Here is a 21,151-nt window from a genome sequence, read left to right on the forward strand (position 1 = left end):
TTGAATTTCTGCTGATTGAATTTATTTCTAATTTATTTTGCTTTTCATCTATTTCATTCTTCTTTTTATGCTTTTGGGTTTTCAAAAATTAAATCTAATGCATTCCCTCTTAATTTCAGTAGACGTGACGCTTATGTGTATATAAAAGATTTACGTAGACCGAGAAAACCTTATCGACTTTTTGAGCTAACAACTGTATTAAAATTTTTCGAAGATTCTTGATGTGTTGTGTTCGAATGTGACCCCAGAATGGCCACGGTAAGTCATGTTTTCGAAATATTCCTACTTATAATTGCAAAGAGGCGATTTTGGGCTTTTTTAGGTTATGCAACATCATTAAAACCTCGATTTAAAGATCACAACTAGTCACGCAGCAACCCATTCGGTTACGGCGGCAGCCAAAAATTACTTTAAAATTATTATAAGCCTTCGCATATGGATTTATTGAAAATTTTTCAGAATTTTTAGTTTCTCATATAATTTCAAATTCAGAGATATTTCATTCTTTTGCGAAAATAATATAACTACAATTTTTCAGTAATTCAAATTTTCCGCAAGTAAAATAAAAAAATTCAAAGTTTTCATAAGAATTTCAAACCTTTTAATCGGAATTTGTTTTTTTTTTTTTTTGCACCGTTTATTTACTTATTGCAATTTGGGTTTTCTTCGTGGTTCACCGTACCCAAATCTAACACTCGGCTCAGGTTCGGGGGCTCAGTACATTAAAAACTTTGAAAAAGTGTAACTTGGTTCTTGGCTCAGAATTTCCTGTATTGTTCAACACTTACATAATTTGCTATCCCAAAATTAATTGGGAATGCATATGAAATTTTTTTTTCTCAGAGGTAAGGTAAGATTTATTAGTTCACTTGTCATTCAAAATCTCCAAGGTATTTATATTTTTTGATTACATGCTGGTGCAAAATTAATCACTCTGTAGGAAGATTTATACTTGTTGTGAAAATAGCTTCGTATCATACCATATTTTACACTTATGAATCAGATAGCTGCAGTATACAAACTGATAAGCTATGGAGTACGTAAATAGCAAAATAAAGATTTCCATTAACCAAAAGCATTTGTTTTCATTTAGTAAACTAGTTGTTTAAAAGCAAGATTGGATGACTAATTTTGCGCCGCTTTCTATTTGGTATATACTTTAGTTAGTTTCGAGTTGCATCGCCATTCTTCCATTACTTAAAATCCTTTTGTTATATTTAGAAAAATGTTACTCAAAACTAGAATTAATGATGATTAATTTTGCGCCACCTTTTGAAATTTTTCACTTCAAAGCAAAAATTAATAGGCACAAAATGTGTGTCTTCCCTTATTACAAAATGCTCCGGGTAATTCACTTTTCTCTTACTCTTATTGGTCAACGACTCAGCAAAAAAAACAGTAGCGGTAATTAGACAAGCGAAAAATTCAACCAGCGACTGCAAAAACAATGCAATGAGTAACAGAAAATCGTACAGTAATTTTCACATTATAAGACAATGTTAAAGTAAATTTAGTTGCACAGTTTCCATTTTACTTTTACTTTTTTCTACATTTGCTTTCAGCATTTGACTATTTGCTGCCTTCTCCTTGGGCTTTTCATTAAAGTACTTTCTCGTTTGCGCTTACCTTTGTAGTCATAGCTTTTGGTATTTTTTTCCTACAACCACTGATATTCAGCGTGTGACCAACGACCTCAGTTAATTGCCTGCCTTCTCCACTACTGGGCGCCCAACTAGGCTGCCTGGGGCAACTGAAGCGATAGTGAGTGCAGGTTTTCTTGAGAATGCGTTAATATTATACAAAAAAAAAATTTTATATGTATTGTAATGCAACAATAAAATGTCAGTATGAGTAGTCTGCTCTACACTTTACTACCTACCCTTTAACTTTTTGGCTATATGTGTACGAGTACTCCTCTAGCGCCTCTCACTTCACTTTTATTTATTTTGGTAGTATTTCGTATTTAAGTCATGTCGCCAAATCGTGTTGAACCCATTGCTTGGTTAGGCAATAATTCACTACCGATGTACATATATTTGTGGAAGACTTGTGGAAATATTAAGAGCGCAAAAATGAAGTGCTTAATTACGCGGGGAGTTTGTTCCCTGCTTTGTTGTTGCCTTTGAAACTGTCGTCGAATTGCCGAGCTTGGGTTGTAGTAATTAAAATAACCTTTATTGCTTCAGCGCATGGTTTTATGTAGCTAAAGTGGAAATCTGGCGCAGCGCATGCGTGCAGCGTTGTAAATCTTACGTTAATGTTGCTTGCAACATACTTTCCGCAGTTTCGACAGCAATGCAATTGGCAGGCATTCATTTGCTTTGACAATGTGTGAACATGATTCTTATGAGCGTTCAACTTTTTTCTGTTTTTTTTTTTTTGAAATGTATGTATGTTTTTTCATTACTTGGCGTAATGAGACAATAAAGAATACAATTACTCATATAGGTATTCTCTTTTAATAATGGCTTCCGGTTGCTGCGGCATAAAGTGACAACCAAAAACCAATATAAAAATTCTAGTACACCGAAAATAGCTTCGGAAAGCAATTCAAATCAGGAATGCTTAAAGAAAAATGTATTGACTATAAACGCATGAACGCTGTACACTGCGATCAAATTAAAACGTGACTTTACAATCCGCGCGTGGTTTGCGTGTAGCTATTTGAGCAAAACAGACTGATTTGTGCCTTGGTGGCTTATGTTTCTACATCACGATAATGCAGCGTCTCCCATTGCATTTATTTTCTCCGACCAAAAACCTAACTCATATAGCTCCAAAGTCACCAAAAGTGTCCGTATTAGCTTCGTGTGACACTTAACTCTTCAATAAATGTTTCATATAAAATTTGAAATATGTTGAAAAAATCAAGTAATTTTGAAACAGGCAATCCAGTTCGTCTGACTTGAAAAATGTAGTTTCGGGAAAAGTGCGTTTAAAGTTTTGAATGAGACGTGAGTTATAAGTAGTCAGACAGTTTTTCCCCTTATTCTTTGGAATATGTAATTTCTGAAAGAATCTTTTAAAGCGGCCCGCTGGTCTAGAAATTTCACAAATCGAATTTTTGGTTTTTTGATATTTTGAAAGTATAGTATCTTAAGAGTATACTGTGAAATTTTCATGAGGGAATTCCCGATATTATAACTGCTGCAGCCCATTAACTAGGTAGAGAGCAGTCCGCGCGCTTCTGCACCTCAAAATCTCTTATCTTTGGCTTCAAAAAATCGATTTTATTTATTGCAATCGATAGATATATTATAGGAGAATATGCCCTCAAAATTTTATAGCCGTCTCTCGTGTGAGTATACTGTCTACCTTCTGAAAACTTTGAAACATGTTTTCTCAAAACCATGTTTTTGAATATGGCGTGTAAGATTAAAAACAAACGACGAAAGTTATCGTTCCTAAGCAATAATCTATATGAAGATAATTAAAATGCGCAACTAATTTACTAACAAAATACAAAAAAAAAATAATTTTTTAATGTTATTTAACACCTTTTTTGAAAAAAAAAAAAATAGCGAAAAGAAGCACTTTTTTTCAATAATTAATTGTGTGCCAATTTTTTCATATTTTTATACAAAAGTAGTCTATTATATGCGCAAAAGCCTTCTGAATAAGACAATATTTTTCTTTTGTGTTTCAGGTGAAAACTACGACCGCAATCTTACACGCCGTTTTACTAGCGCGCAACGAGAAGCTGTGTGAGATTCTTCATATGTCCGCCATTTTGTTTTTTCTTTATGTTAAAAAATTGTTTATTACTCTTCAATCATGCCTTTAAATATATGCAAAAGATTATTCCCGAAAAATTGAGAAAAAACTCCAGCCGCTGATAAGAGCCCCCCTTAAGCTCTTTTATCTTAAAACGACTTTTTTCGGCCTGGTGTTGTCAAAACAAAAAAAAAAGCTATTCAATCGAATCGTCTGAAATTTTACTATGTTGTTCATAACATCAATGGCCATCGCCTGTACTAGAATCATATTATTATTTCAATTATTTCGTATTTTTTTTATTAAAAAACTGAAAAAAGGCCGATTTTTAGAGTGTGAAATTCAAAACCGCCCCATTTCGTTAAACGGGTTTCTTATTCTAGTACGGGACATAGCTACAGTCTCACTGATTAATAATTTTTTTGGTTTTTGTGTTTCAGGTAAATAGAAGAGCCAAAATGGACAACACCGTCCATGTCCAATTTTTCGGAGGGTCAACTTCAGCGCCATTTTTAAAATAAAAATATTTTTTTTTTCATTTTTTTATGTAAAAGAAATTAAATAAAAAAACTAAAATATTTAAATATCGTCTTTCATTTTTTTTTTTTGTAAAAAAAATAATTTTTTTATTTAAAAAACACTTTTTCGGGAGCGTTAACTTCAGCGCCATTTTTAAAATAAAAATTTTTTTTTTTTAATTTTTGTATGTAAAAGAAATTAAATAAAAAAGCTAAAAAATTTAAATATCGTTTTTCATTTTTTTTTTTTATTGTAAAAAAATAATTTTTTTATTTAAAAAACACTTTTTCGGGAAGGTCAACTTCAGCGCCATTTTTAAAGTCAAAATAAAAAACTTTTTTTTTTCATTTTTGTATGTAAAAGAAATTAAATAAAAAAGCTAAAAAGTTTAAATATCGTTTTTACATTTTTATTGTAAAAAAAATCATTTTTTTTTTAAAACCACTTTTTCGGAAGGGTCAAATTCAGCGCCATTTTTAAAATCAAAATAAAAAGCTTTTTTTTTTGTATGTAAAAGAAATTAAATAAAAAACCTAAACATTTTAAATTAAAAATTATTGTTTTTAATTTTTTTATTGTAAAAAAAATCCTTTTTTTATTTAAAAAAAAAAATCCTGAAAATGCTCTAAATTTTTGAGCTCCACACCACCGGAACCCCTTAAGCAAAAACAGATCAAATTTTCAAATTTTTTACTATGACCTAACCGTTAAGGTTACCTAACAATAAGCTTAAATTTAGCTTTTGCTTATAAATTTGTATCTCATTAATAATTTCAGAGTAACGGACTTAAATACAAAGGCAACGGTATCTTCTGCAGCTCTGAGGTGCAGCTATGAAGTGCAGCTCTGAAGTAACCAGTTCGGGGTAGGTAACTTTTATTTATTAGTTCTCACTTATTAATGTAAATATGGCATCAAGCTTTGCTCTTCCATTTGTGCCTGCGCTTGCACCGGATGCTGCATTTTTATGCTTTTATAATTAACAAAACTACCGCTACCCGAAACTATTCAGCGACATGCATTCAAGTGCCTTGCATTTGTCAATCAAATTTTCTTCTAATATCTTTGCATTGACCTTCTCTATGCGTTAAAAATTATTGAATTTTCCTAACTGTAAACATTACCTTGTTTTTATTCAAACTGATTATTTACACATTAGCATACAGATGGTGCAGCATATCTCAATGTTTTTTGTTCGTTACCTTCACATTTTCTTTTTATTACTAATTTACATAAAAATCTCGTAAAGCTGCTTTTTGTGCTGCATTAAATTATTATTCTTTGATTGGAATCCAATGGTAAATCTTTGATTCGAGGAATGTGGTTTAAAAAACAAAACAAAAAAACAAAATACGAAAGAAGAATGCCAGCAGATACCGTTCTTACAATAGTAAGCTGGTATGCATAATAATGAGTCGATTTGAAGGACTCTGCGCGTTAATAAATTTAAAGATATGTAAGTTAAAGAATTTAATGTGTTCGAAAGAATAGTTACACATAACTTGATTTTTAGAAAAACCATGTAAAAAAGATGTCTTCTGTTGTTTTCCATTATGCATATATAACATTCTTATTATATTAAAAAAATACAACAAATCAACATTTAATTGAATATGCATTTGCATGAATATTAATAATATAAATATTTCTCGAATTTTTTAGGTCAAGTGTTTCGGATTCAAAATAAATATTCTATAATAGATTGATGTAATAATTAGTAATAGTAATAGGAAGTAATAATTTATTATTATTACTGATTGGTTGTTTGTGCACTGCGGCCTGAATAGATCTATTTTGCAGCCATGTAGCCTACTCGAACAGTTTAACCCCTTAAGTGGAAATGACGAGTGTCGCCCGCAAACATTTTCTCTGCCAAATTCGACATTGACGGGCTATACCCGCCGCATATTTAAATGTTTCAAAATCAGTAGTAGTAAATTTAATAAACTTAAAAACAACCGTTATAATAGTTTAGTTTTATTTTCTGATAACACCCGCACAGAGTTGCATTAAAATTAAATAGTCTGAGCACGCATGTTTCTTCGAAATTAAATCGTAAGGCAAGGGGTTAAGGCTGTTAATAAATCTTAGAACTACTGTAGGCTTAATTTCCACCAGGAGGTTTGAATTTATAGCCCCATTCCCCAGGTAACTCAGTCTACGTGGTACCACTGCCGGGCAGTCGCATAGAACGTGTTCTGTTTCTTGTGCCCTTTTGCAGAGTCTACAAGAATCGTTTTCTATCGCACCTATCTTTTTCATGTGATAATTAAGTTTTCAGTGTCCTGTTAGTATTTCACTGTAAAGTTTTATGTTCTTTCTGATTAGGTTAAGCAGTGCTTCTGCCTTTATCCCGGTTGGGCTCTTCAGTGATCGATTAGGCCTCGTTGTTCCTGCTCACGTAGAAAAGGCACTTTCGAAGCTGTTATTTACCCCGCGGAAAGATTCAGGATCGACCATTCCAACCCCGGCACTGCCGTCCTCCATTTTGGACTCATCAGTAAACCACGCTTGTGCGCCCCGTTTTAAGGATATTTCATAGTTTTTCCACGCTGAGCGGTCATTTATGACCACTTTGAATTTCTTGGAGAATTCTAGGTTCCTTTCTATCTAGTTGTGGACTGTTAGGCACAGAGAGTTCAGGATTGAACCCAGAATTCTTACATGCCTTGTAAGATTTCCTTCTGCTGCATTGACTGCCGACCCTTTGGCTACAAGATAGAGTGAAATGAGTCCAGTGATCATTCCTAAATCCACTGTGGGGCAGGTTCGCATTGCTCAGACAGCCTATTCTGTATACCTTGTTAAGTGTTATCTGAGTCTTAGTTGGGCTACTTTTGGCCAACATACCAGAAAGCCATATGTGATCATTGGAACTATTATTGTCTTTTAAGACCATGCCGTCATCTTTAGCCACTGACTACATGCTTTACATTAAAGCCTTTGGCATATGTATATTGTTCTCAAGGCTTTATTTGTGATGTACGATAAGACATTTTTCCAAGTATATTTCTTTTCCCCAGATAGGGTTAATTCGGCGCCCCCTAATTTAAGGGTCCCTAGACTTAGTTTCCTGCTTCGGCTGGGTGTTAACCATGATTTATTCAGTCTTTTCTCTCGACACCAGTTTTGCATAATGTCGAGAGCTAGTTGCATGCGATCAGTTATGGTAGAGTCAAATTTGCCTCTAACCATGACGACTAGATCGTCAGCAAAGCCCTGAACTTCGTATCCGAGATCATTGAGAGTCTGTAGGAGCTCGTCAATGATCAATAGTCAAAGGAACAATGATAAAACGCATCCTTGGGGGAGTCCTTTGGTTGATTTAAAACATAATATTTTTGGCCCAGTTTCAAAGATTGTTGTTCTACTCCTCAGCATATTGAAAACCCTTATGATTAGTCTAGCTATTTCCTTCCTAACCATACCTTCCTCAATTGAGCTGAAATCTCCACCGATGTACAGAGGGCTATCTGCTTAGCAGCCAACGCCTTTTCGATCTTGGTCGTAGGACTATGAATGACAGTTTCTGTCGACTTGCCTGATTGGTAAACGTATTCTTCAACATGAAGAGGCGAATCCCTAAGATAGGCGTCTCTAACATATTGATCAATTATTTTTTTCATAGCTTTGAGCAGGAAAGAAGTTAAGCTTATGGGTCGAAAGGCTTTTGGCTGGTATTCTACCCTTTTTTTTGTTTGCTTTTTTAATGAAAGTGGCTTTACTCCAATTTTTAGGAGCTATGCCTAATTCCAGGCTTATCCTGATAATGTTTGTCAAAACGGGTGCTAATACATCCTGCTGTAGTAGACACGGCTGTATGTTGTAAACACCTGCTGATTTGAATGGACTGAAGGTGGAGATCGCCCATTTAGTTTTGTTCACTTTATTTTGGCACTATTGAAGTGCTGACGGGGTTACCTCTGAAGAACTTTCAACTTCTTACTCCACCAAGGAGCATTCCTGGCACGCTTCTTCACAACCAGTTCGCAACTGTTTTCGAAGGCTGCCGTTATTGCGTTCCGCAGTTTGTTAATTTTAAGATTAAGTTCTTAAGAGTTAGTGATTCGTCCGCTCAGAGTCCCTTTATTTTGCTCCAAGTGGAATTGATATAGCGACCAATTGGTCTTCTAACATTTCTGACCTGAAAGATATCTTCAACATACCCTATTAGATCTAATCGAATTTACCGATGGTCCGACAAGGAGACCTCATCCAACATCCTCCAGTTCGAAATGCTATTCGATATAAATGCGCTAGTGAGAGTGAGATCCACGACCTTCCTTTTTATCACATTTATTAAAGTTGGCTCATTGCCTCTATTTGCTATCACTATGTATATTATTAGTAGAAATAAAATGAAGAAGTGACTCACCTCTTACATTGATATCCGAGCTACCCCAGACTGTGTGATGCACGTTAGCAATACCATCTGCAGAAGCTGTCAAGCAGAAAGGGTGAAAGAAAGTCTATTCCACTACTTATGCGAATGCCCAGGTCTAGCTAGAGCAAGACTTTGCTCTCTCGGTAGGTCTTTCTTACAAAAAAGTTAATGAAATCTCAAAAAGTTTGCTGCCATATTTGGATCTCACGAAATGAATCTGATTAGTGGTAGTAAAATGGCGCTAGTCGCAAATTAGGATTATTTCAATAGAAATAATCAACATCTTCACCACCAACAACAACAACCACGTACCATGTACAGTTCTATCTTTACCCACGGCTCTAAGCTTAATTATAGGATCAATAGATAGAGATATTCACTCCGAGGAACTCTCACACAACTTCTGGCTTCTGTTGAATAAATGGGAAAGCGTGTGAAAGTTAGACAGAAGGTCCACTATCTCTAGGCTTAACCTAAGGTCTAGGGTACATAGTAGAAGCCTACGGACCACTGCAGTGTCTTTTATACGAAACTAGTCAATAAAAGAAGACTAAAAGTTCTTTCCCAAATATAGGATTTCGTACAATTTACTTTGAGACCCAGGCTATTATTGAATTCCTAAAGTCAGATAGCACTTTCTTGTAGATGGATGTTCTATATAGGAAGGAACTAATTTAGCTGGTTTCATGAGTACACAGCTTGTGCTATGAAATTCAACTAGTAGAGATATCCATGACACCTGCACCGAAGATGAGATCGCAAGGAACAAAGTCTTTTTTGAATTCTGTCAAAAACTCAGGTACCAGACGGACGACTTGCATGCACTGGCTTAGTTTGATATTCGTTAAAAGGGCAAATAGAGATGGACTGGCCTACTTCGAATACTGCGTACACCTAGGCTGGTGGAGAACTCACAATATTTGAGATGAAGTGCATCCAAAGCTCACTTTACGTAAAAAGGCAGGCAAGTGTGCAAACTCCTCAACCCAACACTGGTTGCTTGCTAGGAAAATTTGTCAACAAATATATTATAAAAGGAATTCGTGATAGTTCATTGACTGGCATTGTAATATTGTAAAAATTTGTTTCACTTTCAGAAGAAATTAGTATCACTTTTTATTTTCTTATTTTTCCTTTAAAATAAAATGAAAGAATGAAAAGCATAATAGCCACAATAATTTTAAATTATCTGAGGCCATAGATAGCCTCGGGTTTGACCATAAACTTGAGATGCTGACAACTGGGCTTTTGCCACTAATAAATTTTTGCACGTAATGCCATAATTAATTAATTTTTTTTTGTGTGATTATTTACAGTACTTCGACACGATGAAGCGTGCAGTTGGCAAATTAAACAAAAAAAAAAAAAATCAAAAAGCAAGAGGCAAAACAGTAAAACTTGTGAACAACGGACATTCGATATGGCAACAACAGCCGCGCAGCAGCAATATATCAATGGACCATTGAATGAAAAGAGCGCTGAAGGTGTGGCGGATGGCAGCTGAGCTGGTGAGCTGCAGCGTGACAATGCACCACCGATCATTGGTAGTGGTTGGTATATGCATGAATTCAAGTTCAAGGCGCGCACATTGCCACTGAGCTGGTGGCTGGTACATACATACATATATATTATACATACAGGCATACATACATAAATACATGCTTTGATTCTCTTTTCTAAAAACAATGCGCGCGCCCAAGCACAGCAGACACCACAAAATATACAAAATATATGCAAACATATACACTTCCACATATACACACATATGTACATGCATGGAATGCACTCGTATAATAATAAACAACATTTGCTCACATTTACACTTTGTTGTGCGATGTGCAACAGCCTCAGTGTGTGGCAACAACAACAACAACTAGCTAATGCACTCATTCAATAGTTTTCAAAATGCAGCTCCTCCATAGTTGTCTGACCGGGAAGCGCTGTTGTTGAAATCGGATACAACCAATTGAGCTGCCCTGTGCTTTACGGTTTTATTTATGTTATTATTGTTGCTGTTCGGTTGAAGTCATTGCCGCTGAGTGCAACAATCGTGCCACTTCTTATTGCCCCGCTGTGGCTTTTCCGACATGCTGCGCCAAGAACTGAATCACGAAACTGAAAGTCTGCGCTTCACTGACTTTTATGCAGCAAACTTAAAATATGAGCCATATGCACCAGTTGGCAATTGTATGTATGCTTATATGTGGGTATATATACACACCATATATTATATATGTATACAAATCAGGTGTATGGTAGAAGTTTCTTGATTGCAATTACTTGCACAGTGAGACAAGCGCTCTGCCTCAGGGAGCCAAACAATGATGTCTATGCGCTGTGGTGGTGCTGCAGGTGCCAAATTATGTGGAACAAGTGGCAGTGGTGGAATTTTTTTTTTTATTTTTATTTATTACAATATTAATTTCTGATGAATTTTGTGGCTTATGGAACATTTGTGGTAGCAAAACTTTTCTGTAGACAACTCTTTTTAATTATTATTCTGTTAATTAATCTTTTTTGGTACTTTTTATACAATAGAGTATAAACTTATTTTTAATTCTATCACAACTTTAACTTAAAACATCTGGAGATAGCCCATTTTTCTCGCAAATCGCATTCTTCTTTTAATTTCGGAATTCGCTTAAGAAATGCACAGCTTTTATTTATAGCGTTCGGATTTAAAATTTTCAATTTACTGATATTTAATTTAAGCTACTACAACTTTGCAAAACGATTTTCATGCTACTGGGAAGCATCATAAAAATCAGCTTCTGCATTAAACATTTTACAAATAAAGCAAGCGTTAAGACAGAGACTTTTTTTACATATAAATTAGTATTTGCATCTGAACGCTTAAAATGAGCGCAATTTTAAAATGCTTTGTAGGACATACACGGCATTAAATAGCTACAGCACTAGGACTTGTTGATAAGTTTTCACGATTTATGTGTCTCTTATTAAATTTAATAGTTTTTTATTAAAATATAATTGATATTCCTACAAAAATTATATAAATTCGAGTTTCAAACTTTGTATACATTTTTATCAAAATTTCACTCATTTTATAAAAATGTCAAGTATGCAGTTTTATAGTATTAGGCGCGCAACTAAGTTCCCGCTGTTTGCCAATAGATGCCGCCAGCAGTGTGTGCTAGTCGATTCTAACATAACCCAAACGTCATAAACTAACCTTAGACATATGGAAAACAAACTGCTTTGACAAATTAGTGATTTTGTTGGTATCATATACGAGTACTTTTGGTTTTGTGAAAATGTTTGATTTTGTGCCGAATAATCGTCATTTGCGGGAAGAGTTGATTTTCCTCTCTCATTCGAAAAAAACGGCGGCTGAAGCGCATCTGTAGCTCTCGAAAGAAAAGTTGATGGATATGGTGCTTTAAGTGCAACAACGTGCCGAGATTGGTTCCGTCGCTTCAAAGACGGTGATTTTAATGTTGACGACCGTCCGCGTGAAGGTAGGCTAAAACCTTCGAAGACGCTGAATTGGAGGCATTGCTCAATGAGAATCCGTGTAAAATGGAGTATTAGGAGTTACCCACCAATCCATTTCCAAGTGATTGCATGCTTTGGGAATGATTCAGAAACAGGGGATTTGGGTTCCTTATGAGTTAAAACCAAGGGATGTTGAACGTCGTTTTTTCGCATGTGAACAACTGCCACTGCTCCAGCAGCAAAAAAAGGAATGCTTTTCTTCATCGCATCGTGATCGGTGATGAAAAATGAATTCATTACAGCAATCCAAAGGAAAGAAAGTCATGGGGACTGCGCGGTCATGCTTCTACGTCGTCGCCTCGGTCGAATATTCACGCTGCGAAGGTTATGCTATGTATTTGGTGGGACCAAGTTGGTGTTATTTATTTTGAACTGTTAAAACCAAGCGAAACCATCACTGGGGATCGGTACCGACTTCAATTGATGTGAGCACTGCGCGAGAAGTGGCCACAATACGCCGAGAGGCATGAAAAAGTGATTCTACAGCATGACAACGCTCGACTTCACGGTGCGAAGCCCGTTAAAACCTACCTGGAAACACTAAAATGGGAAATCCTACCCCACCCGCCATATTCTCCAGATATTGCGCCGTCCGATTATCACCTATTCCGATCGATGGCACATGATCTAGCTGATCAGCAGTTCTATTTATATGAAGACATCAAAAAATGGCTCGATTCGTGGATAGCCTCAAAAGATGAACAGTTTTACCGCGATGGTACACGAGATCTACCAGAAAGATGGGAAAAAGTAGTATCCAGCAGTGGGCAATACTTTCAATGATTCACTTGTAACCATTTTTTCAGAATAAAGTTGTATTTTCATGAAAATAACAGCGAGAACTTAGTTGCGCACCTAATACATAGAAGTTTGGTGTAAAAAGTAAAATTTGAAAAGTAGCTTTGATCCCCAGGAGAAATCTATATGGGCATATAAAAAAAGATTTTTCGTTGTTGTTTATTATTTTCTTTCGCGCTTCTAACACTTCATAGTGGATAAATATTTGCAGTTATAAATGTCACAAGTATTGCATATCTGTAGCTAATTATACCATTTTAATGACATAACAACATTTTATTTGAATGTGATTTTTAAATTAGTTTAATGAAAACTTTCACTTTCTAAAGTGACATGTCCAATTTTTATTTCATATTATGGGAACTTTTACTATTAAGAAAATTTGCAATTAAATTTAAACTGTTATGTCTCAGAAATAAGATCTATTAGCAATTATGTGGTATTTTACCGAGTATACAAATCTTTTTATATAATAGAAGTATATTTGCAATTGTACACATACAGCCTGTCTAATACAAGCGATACCGACAACATTTAGAGCTCTGCTATAAAAAAAATTTAAGTGCTACTAAATAGACGTATCCTTTTCGTAATGCGCGTTTTGCAATTTTTTTTTATTTTCGTGAGAAATTTAGAAAGGTCCAGGACTGTCACGTACATCTGCAGCAAAATACTTCATGAAGTCGAAGACGTTCATAAATAAATACGTGAAATGGCAGTTAAAAACGTAGACGACTTCCACGGACGCGGCCTCGACAAAATGCCTCCTTAAAGCAAAATCAGAAGATCGATTGGTTTATTTGCTTGTGATAAAGCCGAACATATCGTTGCGTGAGTTTTGCAAGAATTTTAAAGAAAAATGGTATTAATATATCAAAGAAATAATTCGACGGACGTTTACTAGCAGAATACCTCAAATTCCGGAGCGCATTGAAACAACCGCTACTCTCATTAACACACCTTGAAAAAAGGCATGAACTTGCATGAGCTAAGGCAAATTCAGAACGGAATTGGACAAACTTACATTATATTTATGGATGAAACTGCCTTTTGAACAAATAGTTGGTCCCGGTGTACTGCTGATAATCGAAAACTTTAACGAACTGTTTGAGCATCCGGTTAAGATTCATATTTGCGGCTGCTTCCCCGAAAAAAGACTTGCCCATTTATTTGAATGCATTTTTGATGAATAAAAAAATAATTAACCAAAAAGCATCATTACCATCAGCTGCCAAGATATTTGAAAGAAATAGCTAGTCTTGGATTAGGCAAGAGTAGAGTAAAAATAGCTGTGCACTATAAAACGTAATCGCTCTTGAGCTCGCAGCAAAGGTTTTTCGTTTTTTAGAAATAGGAATCTGAGGGTTATTTATAAACTTTTGCCATGTATCATTTATTGTTTTTTTAGAGCCGGCACGCTTTAAATCCCACTTGGTGTACCTAAGACAGTTTGTAGTTAATCAGCACGCCAAAATATTTTTGTTCAATCACAGTCTTTATATTTTCATCGTCAAGCTTCCAACTACATGAAACAGGAATTGCGGTGCACTCGGCTATAAATTGAGACTTAAACAAATTTACTTTAAGGAAAGCTATAATTTCGTATTGCATCGACCATATCCTGTAGGTGGGCCGGAGACTCGGCAAGAAGCTCTAAGTCTTCAACGTACATTAGAAACTCAATGCAACGATTAGCTACATTTATTCCAACCGGTAGAAATTCGTTTAAGTCATTTAAGTACAAGGAAAACAAGGTCCGACTTAACAGATAATCTTGTCTAACTCTTTGATTGACTACCCTAATCTGGTCTCTTCTATGAACAAGTAATGAGTCCTATTTAGTGCCAAATTGAAACAGATTAGTATTTTAAGATTTTCGAATAACTTTTTTTTTCCTTTTTTGGTTTTTTTTATTTAAATATCTTTCTCATATTTTTAATGCTCTAGTTTCATTAGCCCCATTTTAGTTACTAAGGAGTTTTGTTTGTTATAACGTTAAAATTTCGCTTCACTCATAAAATTTTCTTTATGTTGTAACAGTACTTTGGTGAAAGAAAATTGCATAGTTCCTTATGTTGTACGAACATAACCATGTACATTTGTATGCATTACATGAACATGTCGAGCGTTTCAGTCCTTGCTCCAGTATTTACACTCTTAAGCATGGAAATATTCAAACTGAGTATTAAATTCGAATAAAAATTATGAGCTATTGATTTAATTGAGTCACGTAAAATGTGCTGTGCATGCATATGTATAGACTGGCAATTAAACAAAATTGATAGTATACACTTTCTAATTCACAACCAACTTTTTGCATTTGTTGAATTTTGTTGTTGTTGTTACGTACATTTATAAGCATTTTTCCCCAATGAATGGGCAAATTTTACCTTTCGTCGCGTAAGTGTGAAGTTGTAGCTAATAACGTTGCCCCAAAATATTTTATTGCAACACCTGGAGTCTCCCGAGGAAACCTATTAGGCTTCTCGCTCTTTTATTTTATTTATTGATGACTTATGCAATTGCTTTACGTCTTCTACTTTCCTTGATTGGATTCGGTCCTATTTAATAAAGAGGTGCAGTACTGTAGTTATCGATGGAGTTTCTTCGAAACAGTTAATTGCCACCTCTGGTGTACCTCAGGGTAATATTTTAGGACCTGTGTTATTTGTTTTGTTTATTAATGATATTTGTTCATGATTTTCCTTCGCTAATTTTCTTCTCTATGCTGATGATCTAAAAGTGTACGCTGAAATAAGAAATTCTAGTGATTCAGCCGCCCTACAGTCCGAGTTCAATAATTTATTTTCCTGGTGCCTTATGAATAGTCTATTTCTTAATATTGAAAAATGTCACAAAATCTCATTTTCTAAGCTTGAAAACACCCTTTATACCTCTTATCATATGAATTATACATATTTTGCTTCGTCTGATGTGATAAACGATTTAAAGCTTAATTTTATCACGCACCTAAATTATGCCGTTTCTAATTCTCTTGCTATGCTCGCTTTTGTTAGACGTCACTCATCGCACTTTACTGACCCATATACTCTTAAGATATTATGTATACTCTGCGTTTGTTCAGTCCAAATTACATTATTCCTCTTTTATTTTGACACAGTGTCAAAGGGTTTGGAGAAATCAGTGTAGATGCAATCATCATGAAGTCCAGACAAAAATGATTCAATACCTTATTCACTGAAAGCGATCAGATTGGAAAGAGTGGACCTACTTTTTGTAAAACCATGCTGGTTAGAAGAAAATAGACTTTTCGTAGCAAAGTATAAATTTTCTTTAGCAATAGTTTCGACTAATTTGGAACTAGTGGGCAACTTCGAAATTGGTCTATAGTTACGCACATCATTCTTATTGCCACTTTTAATGATTGGTCCCTATTACATTCGCAATTTCTTTTTAAAAACTCTAGAGGATATTCCTGATCGCATTCATGTTTGATATCATCATAAAATTTAAAGAAATGGGAAAGAATCAAATTTTTGTTAGATTGAAATTTGAAGCAAATAGTCTCCTTTAAAGCAGAAGTGCTAAACCCCGATATATTGGGGGCGTAACATCTGACATATAGACTAAGTGTGGAAGCCAATATATCTCTAAAATCAATTAAGCTAGCGAACTGAAAGTTGGCACGAATGCATAAATTGCATATACCGTACTTATGCAGAAATGTGGAAGGTAATGGAAAAGGAGGCGTAGCACCTCCTATACAAACTGAAACCTTCATATGGCTTTTCTCTGGCACTACTTATGCTAAGGTGGTACTGAAATTTCATACAGTTACATAAACTACGGATGCCATACTTAGGACGAAAGGGACCGTGGCACCTCAAATACACACTTAAATCTCGTATCGTGAGTACAAAATAAATGAATCAACGAAAATTTCAAAACCTGAAAACAATTTTTTTTTGGTTCGCTACCAGAGCTTGAAAAAAATTGACATAGGTATTTTATCGCAAAAAATATAAAAAAAATACGTTTTAAGCTCGGGGATCTCAAACGAACTCTTGGTATTAGAGTGGAGTTTTTTGGTATTGTGAAGGTAATTATTATGACGATTACATATTTACAATGTAGTACAGTTACAATGTCACGAGCTTGCTCAGCAGATTAATGGCAAACATCGGTAGACCAACACAGAGCAAAAGAAGGCCAATAATGGGGGCCACAAACTCATTTCTCCTGTACGGCAGCGATTTATGGGGAGATGCGCTAAACTGCAAAGCTAAGCGCTGGAGGCTGTGCAAAGAACAGCGGCACTCAGAGATGTCTCAGCATTGTCTCTGGTACTGCATTCTTTGTGATCAGCGGGGAGTTAAACGTCGACCTCATGGCTCGGCAACGAATGGTTGCGTGGGATTCCGAGAATAAACACCTCATCACTAGCGTCGTGGAACGAAGATGCCAAACCATGCTGCCAAATCCGGTGGGACACTGAGCCAAGTGGCAGATGAGTAGCAGACTCATTGCAGCAATGGGCAAATAAGTTAAAAGGAAGTTGGATAAAATGATTTACTTCTTAACTCAATCCCTTTCGGCTCACGGAGACTTCCGGAGATACCTGTACCGCGATGCCAAGGGCATATACTGCGAAGCGCCGAGCGATGACGCTGAACACACATTTTCTAGTTGTGACAGATGGCTCGCGGAAAGAGATGCTCTGTGGAAGCAGAATGGCGGCATCGCGCCGACCAACATAATCAGCAAAATGTTTGAACGCGAGGCTAGCTGGAACGCGGTAAAAAGATACATAGAGGACGTACTGCGAAAGAAAAAGATAAACCTCGACACATTGCAACAAAGCGAAGCCTTACAGACAGCGACATAGGACCACAAATCTATAGTATGAAATCTGGCTACAAATGCGGTGAATCCAGATGTGGATTAATAGAATTGGTCCTTTATGGATGCCGTTCTGGGTCCGCCCGAAATAATGAAGAAAGTAGTCCCTGGAAGGGTAACTCCCCAGAAGAATAGGAGGGATTGTTTTACTGGCCACACCACTCAATGCAGAAGGCGACGGTTGCTGTCAGTGCGAAGGCATTTTGAACAATATCTCACCCATCAAAAAAAATAAAAAATTGTATAGCTGAATTGAAATTAGATAAAACCTACTACTTACAGTGGAGGTTGTTATTAATTGAATTTTCGGCCACGGGCGATCACAGTAAATAATAATTTCACTAATTGCAGTGAAAATCTACCGCATAAAGTGAAAAGTTTAAGTTCTCATTATGTTTCTCTGTTAGAGTGTTTGGCCATAAATAAAATTATAATTTATCAATTTTTTTTGTTTATTTATTTTTATTTTATTTCTTTTGTATTCGAGTATCATTTTACTCCCTGAAGGAAGCCTTCGACTTAAAACATCCACTCACCTGTATTTTGTGCATCAATGCGTGCGTGATAGCCCAGCAGACTGATGATCACCAGGATCAGCTGTGTACGTATGTGCGGCATTGCAGCTTTACTGTTGTTGTTTTTACACCTGAACCGCTGCTTATCACTTATAAAGTAGTTTATTTTTATTTTTTTTTTCTAAGCTAAACTCCAACTCAATAACTTGTAATATTTGATATAAATAAAAGTTTCACCAATAGTTTGCTGTTTGTTTTTTATTTAATTTTTTAAAACACTATAAGAAAATAAAAATAAAATAAATTTAAAAAAAATTTATGTAATATTAGTATTACGCACTGTACGGTTGTCTTAAAAAACTTGTTTATTCTGAGTGAGAAAAGGATGTGCGCGGGGGGGGGGGGAAAAACTAAATAAATTACGAAACGTTTTGTATGCCTCTTGAGTTTTGTAATATTATAAATTTTTTTTAATTTAAATTTTTTTATCATATTTTTTAATGTGCTTTTTTCACTACACTACTTTCGTGCTTGTTAGCAAATCAAACCGTAACTTTTATATTAAACTAAATATTTTTTGTATGTTTTTATGTGTTTTTGTGTGCAGACTATTTTGCAGTTTTTTAATATTTTTTCTTTTGTTGTTTTAAACGATTTTTTCTCTCCCAAATGTAGCCGCTTGAAGTCTAAAAAAGCCACGGCGAACAGGTGAAGTTGGTGACTACAAAAACCCGTAGTGGTAAGTATGTCACCGTTACACGCGGTGGCAGCAAAAGCAGCAACAAACAACACTAGCAACTGCTGCAGCCGCAGCAAAAGCAATAGCAACAATGACAGCCAGTTTCAGCGTTATTTTTGACGTTTCATTTCTTCCGTTGTTGCTTTGTCGCCTTTCCAACTACTGATCCAACTTTCTTTCAAGACTTGACGCTATGAGTTAATTTTTAGATTTAAATTTGTGTATATTTTATTTATGCGCACATATTATTTCTAAGCTGAAATGTATTTTTTGTTAAATTATTTTATGGTAAAAGTTACAAACTCGCAATGTTTATATTTTAAAGTGCTTTGTTTATTTGTAAATAGTTGTTTTTATTAAATACATTTTTTTTCAATATAATTGTTTTTTTGCAATTATTTTTTTTTTTTTTTTGCAACAGAAACTTTTTTAATATTCTCCTTTACTTCACGCCGAAGATTCATAAAATTCTTTCATTACACTTTTATTAATCCAAATCAATATTTTTCATTCACACGCTGATTGGTTTTCTCTTTTTTTCTGATAAATTAAAAAATTGCGCCTGCGCATGCGCACACGTTCATATGCCTCGTACGACTAAATTGTACGCCAAAGCCTATTTGCCGCGCTAACTCCAACTTAGCATTTGACTGTCTGCCAGCCAACGTATACAACAACCAAGCGTGTTCGCGCGTTCAAACGGCAGTGTTTGACGCAACAGCTGTCAAAGCGTACCGTAAGTCGCTGTTGTGTATGCAGGAAAGCAAAGCAGGAAAAAGGCCAACACAAGTAAAAAAAAAAAACGAACGGAAACAAACAGAAAGTCGTCGCTAAAATTCGCGTACTAGCGTTGCAGACAACCGACACGTTCAGGTAGTAAAAGTCAACTGAAAGCTGCGGCCATACGAAGTAACCAACGTACTCGGTTTCGGCGCACCAAACTCAGCAAGTCTATGTGTAAGCTGTCTCAAACTTGGCTTATACCATCGAACTACCTTCGAACCACACTCGACTCAGCCGCACTGTACTTAACCAACATGTTGGCGCTGGCTCTCTCTCACCTGCTTTTCCCACGCTGCTTGCAACATTTCGGCGTTTCGACTTCGTGTTTCACTTTCTCAAAGCGTTTCTTAAGCTCAACTAACTAAGCTCTCTGGAGTAGGTACCAACTGCGTATGCGTTTGCTGTTACTTGTGGCTTAGTGAGCGTTGTTACCAATTATTTGCCACATTTTGTTTACTTAACTTTTTTACGCTGCTGCTACCCGATTTTTTCGCTTTGCACACTGCGCCAATTTCGCATGCAATTCGACCGCAAGTACGTCTATTTTCGTTGCTAATGTTTTTTTTCGTTTCTTGTTTTTGATGAAGGCCTTCTTTGGCTTCAGCTCTTCGCTTAATAGTTTAATAGTTTGGCAACAATATTAATTTCATTTTGAGGAAATTGTGTTAACTGGTTTGGTCCAATAATTCGCAAGTGGCGCTGAGATATTATGAACTCTTTGTGAGGTGTCACCGCATTGCATGCATTAATTGGTTGGTAAATTTGTTAAAAGATTGTGCGATTTGGTTTGTGATAACTAAAGCGCTGGTCTAATCATAGATCGGGCAGATGATTAGCGCCAGATACTGGGTAGTCTAAAATCCTCCGCAGCGAAATTCAACAAAAATTATTTTTTCGCGTTTTATATACATGTATAATATCATACGTAAATGCGCGAAACATGGTTGCCACCTATTTTGAAATTATAAGGATTAAATAAAAAATTGCAAAATATGAGTTTGGAGTGAGTGACATCTCTGACAGCATTGTTCCAAAAAAAATATTGAAGAGGGTTGCCACCTCAGTTTTTCTTTATATATATGTTTTTGTAATGTTTTCATGTCGTTTCCAGTATGAATTATTATTTTTAAATATTTTTCTTTCTAAGTTCATCTTAATTTATCTGGCTGATATGCGTATGAAGGTTGCCACCTATTTTGAATTATTTTAGTTTTAAATAAAACATCATAAAATGGGTAGATATAAAAGGAGAGATATTTAAAAAACTTTACTCCAAAAGTCTTTTTAAATAGGGTTGCCATCTCATTTTTGCTTCAGATATCTATT

At 35.4% G+C, this 21,151-nt stretch overlaps 1 protein-coding gene across 2 annotated transcripts in view; it reads right to left on the minus strand.

Moving 5' to 3' along the window:
- Positions 1-19,899, minus strand: part of LOC129239012 (uncharacterized) — a 162,127-nt gene extending 142,228 nt beyond the window's left edge. For both annotated transcript variants that reach the window (XM_054874273.1, XM_054874274.1), the window contains exons 1-2: positions 19,778-19,899; positions 18,325-18,581 (exon numbers count right to left, since the gene is read on the minus strand). In XM_054874273.1, the coding sequence (XP_054730248.1) occupies positions 18,325-18,406 (82 nt within the window). In that variant the 5' untranslated portion in view covers positions 18,407-18,581; positions 19,778-19,899. The remainder of the gene's footprint in view (positions 1-18,324; positions 18,582-19,777) is intronic.
- Between the last annotated feature and the right edge of the window lie 1,252 nt (positions 19,900-21,151).

This window comes from Anastrepha obliqua, chromosome 2 (genome assembly GCF_027943255.1).
Source record: "Anastrepha obliqua isolate idAnaObli1 chromosome 2, idAnaObli1_1.0, whole genome shotgun sequence".
NCBI lineage: Eukaryota > Metazoa > Arthropoda > Insecta > Diptera > Tephritidae > Anastrepha > Anastrepha obliqua.